Source organism: Solea senegalensis, linkage group LG1, assembly GCF_019176455.1.
Source record: "Solea senegalensis isolate Sse05_10M linkage group LG1, IFAPA_SoseM_1, whole genome shotgun sequence".
Lineage (NCBI taxonomy): Eukaryota > Metazoa > Chordata > Actinopteri > Pleuronectiformes > Soleidae > Solea > Solea senegalensis.
In genome coordinates, this window is record NC_058021.1 from 37,786,296 (window position 1) to 37,792,602 (window position 6,307).

Consider the following 6,307-nt stretch of genomic DNA (forward strand, 5'->3'; position numbering starts at 1 on the left):
ATCAGTGGTCTCCCCTCCGCTGAGGTGTCAAAACAAATCTGCTTTATAATTGTTCCGTTTTATATTCTTGTAACTGTTACATTCAATCCTCATTTAGCATGGAAACAATCCTATGTTTGTTACTTATCACTGAGGGTTTCGAAGAATGGTGTTCTGCTACGTTTGGCAAAACACTAATGAGAAAATGCAAAAAAGGCATCTGAGGAAAAAATGTAAAAAAAAAGGATATACATTATAATGGATGCTCAGTCAACCTCTGTCTGATGATGTATTCCCATCCTCCCCTTCAGGTGGGCTGGTTTCCATCCACATATGTAGAGGAGGGTGAGGAGTGAGAGGTTCACCGCGGGAGTTACAGTGAGATAGAAGAAGGACGGCAGCAGTGGAGTGAACACACTGAGGTACCAGTGACAGACAGAGTGAGCATCTGCACTGCCGCTCGCTCCAGTGTTACTCTCTTCACTCTCCGGCTCTGCTGCGCACGACCATCCCAGTGGCCTTTGTGAGAGGGAGAGGAAAAAAAAGGGGGCGGCAGCTCATTGCAGATGCAGAGACGCCCCGATCACTTGTGGCCAACTCGCGAGGCTAAGTGACTCCATCGCCTAGCAGCTTGACTGTCAGCGGGACACGAGCCCTCGCCAAACGCCTCCCCGACTCCGTCCGTCCATCCATAATTCACCTCTTGCTCCAGCCACAGCCCCACACACCCCCACCAACTCCCACCTGTTTCTGCTTGCCAAGTCGGCCATCGCCAATCTGTCAAAAGTGGATACTCGTATGCCTCTTTCCCATTCATGCGCTCATCCATCCATCCCTCCATCCGTCGTTTCCACCACTCCCTGTGGGAACAGAGTCATCAGAGCTGAAAAGACCCACAGTGAACAGCTTTTTTTTCCCCCCCCTCCCTCCTTACTCTGATGAATCTCAGACCGTTCTGACCTTGCCTGTGTGTTTGTTCCACTAATGCAGGTGGTTATTGATGACTTGATGACCCAGAATCACACTTCCACACCACCCACCTCTCCTCCGCTGCACATCATGATCACCACACGCACACACACACACACAGGAGATGTAAGAGAGGGATGGCGTCGGATAGCATCGCTGCACAGTGCCAGCAATTGATCGCTGTTGTTCCTATTTTCCTCCTCCCACCTCCACCATTCTTTATCTGCAGCTCAGCCTCTCATGTTTTCACTTGTCTTGGCTGTTAGCGATCCTCTGCTCTTATCAGTGGCAGCTCTGTCAACAGGAGCCCATTCGCAGAGGGTTTATCTTAGTTCCGGCATTAGTGTCGGGGAACAAGCCACCTGCTCCAGGAGAAAACTTTTTCTTCTTCTGTCAAAGCAACTGTCTTTTACTTTTTCAATTTTTAGCTTTTTTTTTCATTATCTGCAAATATGATGGGTATGGTGCAGTTTGATTGCATTCTTGCAGAAGTGATCAATACTTTAATATTCTGTGTCTATGAGAGGCGATAAAGCCAGATTTCTACTTTGTCAACATCTTCACCAGATTATGCATCAGAATATTTTAGCATCTTTTTCAAATTTGGCAAAAACACCATTTTTTTCCAGAGTATTTAAGTTTCAAGCCTTAATGAAATCAGTTTTCAGAACCCCCTTTTACTTATTCTATCTTCCAGCTGTCTGTCCAGCTGTCTGTCCTCCATTCCACCCCCTTCTGTCTCCGTGTGTACACCCTAACCCCCACATACGTAATCCACAACAATCCACAGTGAAAGAGGAAAGATGGTTTTCCTACAGAACAGGAGAACATGGATACCAAGTTTGTCTGGAGAAGAGAATGAAGACTCTGTCGCTGCAGCTGGAACTGTTCAGGTTAAAACAAGCCTGTGTTTAAAATATGTAGATATTCTTATTTTATTTAACATGTGTTTGGTTGTAGCCCAATCATACAGTCCCTTTTTTGTGAAGACAGTGAAACATCACTGTAGGTTCATGTTTTCCTCCTCCTCCTCCTCCTCCTCCTCCTCCCTCGTCATCAATCACATACTTAATGTTTTATAGGAGACTGACGAATGAGGGGAGTTAGCTTCTGGAAACAGACGTCATCCTCCACCTCTCACATCTTCATCCTCACGTTGGAACATAGTTTTATTGTAAGGATGTGCTATTGTGTGAACTCAAAGGAGCCTTTATGTTTGATGAAAATGATTAATAACCCCCTGCCAGACCTGCCATGACATAATGTGTTATTTAAGACTGAAGAAACGTTAATGTATTCTCCCCTTTTCCTGTTTTTCTTCCATTACCGGAGTCATTAAGTGACCACTAGATGGAGGCATCGTAAACACATCTCCTTATCTCCTGGCAGTCATCTTTAAATTGCTGAAGTTTGGAGATGACATCATCTGATAAGGAGGCGAACAGTTAACATACAGGTTTATTAACGTGTCATCTAATATCTAACGGCACCGCTGTGATGATTGTCGCTGCAAACGTTCAAATCTTTCGGAAAGGGGCAAATGTAACCCTGCACGTGAATCTCACACATCCTGGGAGAACTGGAGAGGAACAGTACTCGGGTAATCCACTCCCTCGCTCCCTCCTTCGCCCAGATGAACCCTGACAGAAGGGCCATTTACAACTGCAGGCCTTCATCCCCTCAGAGCCAGCTTCCAGATTTTTCTGTGTGCAGGAGGGACGGGAGGAAGGCTCAAGGGTATCTGCGATCTAATCATTACACCATCTCCTCACCTCGACGACCCGGCTGCATCCATCTCTCTGTCAGCTCCCCTCTCTCTCGCCCTCTCTCACTGTGTCACTTCGCCTCTCTCTCTCTCTTTATACCGCTCTCCTTCCCCTGCGTCTATCTTTCATCCAATCTCTGTCTTCTCGGCCTCTCTCTGTATTCCGTGCCTCATGCCGATGCTATGTAAGGCTGTAATGTCCGCTGCCATATGTTGGCGGGAGGAGAAGAGATGATTCAGTATTGCCAGGGGAGGAGGGGAAGAGGTGGGCTGACTCTCCATAAACAAGCGCCGCGGAAACGGAAACGAGGACTAGTTTCATTTTCGCCACAAATTAATAGACTGAGAGAAATGATGGCAATTAGAGAATGAATTAGGATTCTCTCTCGCCGCGGTTATCTCCTCGTGTGCAGTGTGAGCACAGATTATTTCTGTATGCTGAGACGCACACACACACACACACTCACACACATACACTCACGCACCGCGTACGTGAGGAAAAGGGTTTTGACAGGATTCAGGGCTGAGCAAGTCTTAGCCCAGCAGGGTTTTTAGGATACAATCTCCCGAACCAACCATCGCCATCCGACACGTCTATACAAACTTGCACTGAATCACACCAGTCACACACACACACACAGCACATGGAGGAAAAAAGTGATAGAATTCTTACTCTATAATACTGTGCTCTGAAAATCCATTATAGCCTATATCACCCATCTGTCAGTGAGTTCGTTATCAGTGCCCCCATGAACTTTGCATTCATGCCTTTGTGTTTTTCTCCCAATGAAACCAAAGATTAATGTTGTACTCGCTTTACATTCAGTGTTATATCTCATTACCATGGTACCCGACCGCTGTGGCCTAACTCTAAAACCGTGCAATCCTGACTGTGTAGCATTACCGTGTGTTGTTTGCTGTATCATACTGTAAAATATGTACAAAGCATTAAATAAAGACACATATTGCTTCTTTTAAAGTGTTGTCCTTTCACCGTAAATGCACCGTGGTAGGTTAATACATCACAGCAGTTCATTGTCTATCCAGTAAGAGAGGAAACGTCTGTCTGCACAGGAAACAGTCTCACAGTGCACAAACACAGGCAGTGTTCGCTCCTTTGTTTACCCACATTTGTAAGTGTGTGTCGCTACATTAATAATGAACCTTAAAATAACAGTGAAACATAGCACCACTTACTTCAGACGAGGTCTGTGTCGGTCGATCTCTTCCCGCTGTCTCGCGGTATTAACGTACAACGACGTATCTGAGGAAACGTTTGCTTTTTAAGACCAACACACCCACGGGTGTTCAAATCCTCGTTAATGGAACTATCGTGTTAGACGATCGCATGGTAACAATTTAATGCTTCAAGGCAAAGACATGCTGAATGTAAAACCAAGCATCATATTTGGTTTGGGTTTAACTTAAAAGAAATAAATAAACTAAGGCCACTTACAGAAAGGGCCCTCGATGTGGCTCAGGGAGTCCTGATCCCACTTTCTCCCTTAACAGTCATTGCATTTCACTTTTATTCAGGAACATTGTGCCAGTAATCGATGAGGGGGCGCTATAGAGCCAATGTATAAGAGGTATTAAATAAAAGGGCTTATTATTTCAAATTTGACTTTCCTAAAGTCATAAAACGCAAAAGAAAATGCAATATGACCAAATTCCTGTTTGGTCAAAAATTATCCAAAAATTCAGGGAAACACTTTAAAATAAGATCAACAAACTCAGCAACTTTTGCCAAGAATTGACCCAACTTTGTAAAATGACGGCTTTCAATTGGGATGCTATTGAGCCATAATACATTTCCTAAAATGAAATGAGTATAAAATGACATCTGACATCATGACATCACATCTGACACATTTGATGAAGTACAACTTTCAAAAAGTGGAATGTTTTGAAGACAAACTTTGTTGGAACACTGAGGCCACGCCCTCCAACATAGGGAACAATACAAAATGCGTCAAAAATTCCCCCCAAATCCTAGAAAGATTTTGGAGTGAGAACAATAAAGTCACTGAGTCTGAGGACGTTACACTGAGGGCACTATAGAGCACGGGGCTACACACATGCACACGTTTTTATGCATGGTAACCCCCCTCAGAAACTGGCACAACGTCGGAGAAAAAATAAAAAAACAAAACAATAACATGAGGAAGAAAGGTGAAATTCACTTGGATTTTCATCAAGCAATGGTCTAAAAAGTTCAGAGGGTGAAGCAGCTTAAAGAACCACTCATTAACTTCTCTGAACACACAGCATGTGAAACCTTGAAGCAAAGGGACAAGGATGGTGTAAATGAAATGTTCGGTGAAGGTGAAACATCCTCGTTGAGTTCTTCCGAAGCAAAGTCACAGCAACTTAAAACATCTCTCTGTCGATGACAATATAACACTTTGCTTTTTTTTATTTTTATGAGTTAAACTCTTCTGTAAGTCTTAAAAGTTTCCACACAGAGAAGAGAGTCTAACACAGGTGCTGTGCCTCATCATGGTCAGCCTCTCCTGTGTTCACTCAGCTAGCTCAGAAGCCGCTCCGGCTAAAATTAGGATCCAGTCCTTAAAGTATAGCCGTGCTCATTAAATGTCTGCCATGGTGTTACTGCTGTGTTATGTTGCTATTCCCTCCACAGGACTCGAATAACCTGCAGCCCACGGGGTGCTGTTTCTCACGAGCTTATTGTCTAATAGGTGTGAACAAATGTGGGGATAAAAGGTGGGTCTTGTTGCTTTAATCAGGCCGACAATAATGAACCCAGTTAACTAAAGCTCTAAATATGGCCAGTTAAATTGGACGCATTAAAAGGGTGAACAGTAATAGTACACCGGGCGTAAGGAAAGCTGCAGTGAATAGTTCTACAACTGTGTAGAAGATGCAAAAACATATGGCAATGCTTACTGTAGCTTATCTGTAAAAATGAAGGGTCTCGTGTGTGTGTGTGTGTGTGCGTGGTGGTCTCCTCGGCCATCTGGTGCCTTGTTACCTGCCGTTACTGACTCCAAACTAAAAAAAAACAAAAAACAAGGCACCAAAAAGATCAGTGGTGGCAGGTCGAAGCAGCCAGTGATGCTGGCACCACATGAGCGGAGAGAGACCCACCAGACGGGCTTTGTCTGAGTGAGGCCTGACTGGATCACACCAGTCAGCTTCCAGCTGAGGCTGGACCACCAGTGTGACAGATGGCTGGGGAGAGGTTGACATCAGCCTTTTTCCTGGTGCTGAGTTTGTTTAGACTCAACTTTCTGGATTGCAGCTCTCCTGTCTGATCTGAGTTGGCTTCTCAAAACAAAACAAAACAAAAAAAACTTTTTTGGTCAAAAAAAATTGAAAAACGTCACCAAAAATGTCATAGCTAATATGTCATCCAAAAAGTCAAAAAATGTCTTCCAAAATAGTATAGTATGACTTTTTTGGATGATTTTAGACAACATACAATACTATGACTTTTTTTGTCTGATTTTGGACGACATACTAAACTATGACTTTTTTGTGTCAATTTGGACGACATACTATACTAAGACTTTTTTGACTGATTTTGGACGACATACTATAACTATACTATGACTTTTTGGTGACTTTTTGGAC

General features: G+C 43.8%; 1 protein-coding gene across 2 annotated transcripts in view; it reads left to right on the forward strand.

Moving 5' to 3' along the window:
* The window catches only part of LOC122770797 (guanine nucleotide exchange factor VAV3), an 85,961-nt gene extending 84,407 nt beyond the window's left edge, over nt 1-1,554 (forward strand). For both annotated transcript variants that reach the window (XM_044027916.1, XM_044027925.1), the window contains one exon: nt 291-1,554. In XM_044027916.1, coding sequence (XP_043883851.1) covers nt 291-335 — 45 coding nt within the window. In that variant the 3' untranslated portion in view covers nt 336-1,554. The remainder of the gene's footprint in view (nt 1-290) is intronic.
* The last annotated feature ends 4,753 nt before the right edge of the window (nt 1,555-6,307 follow it).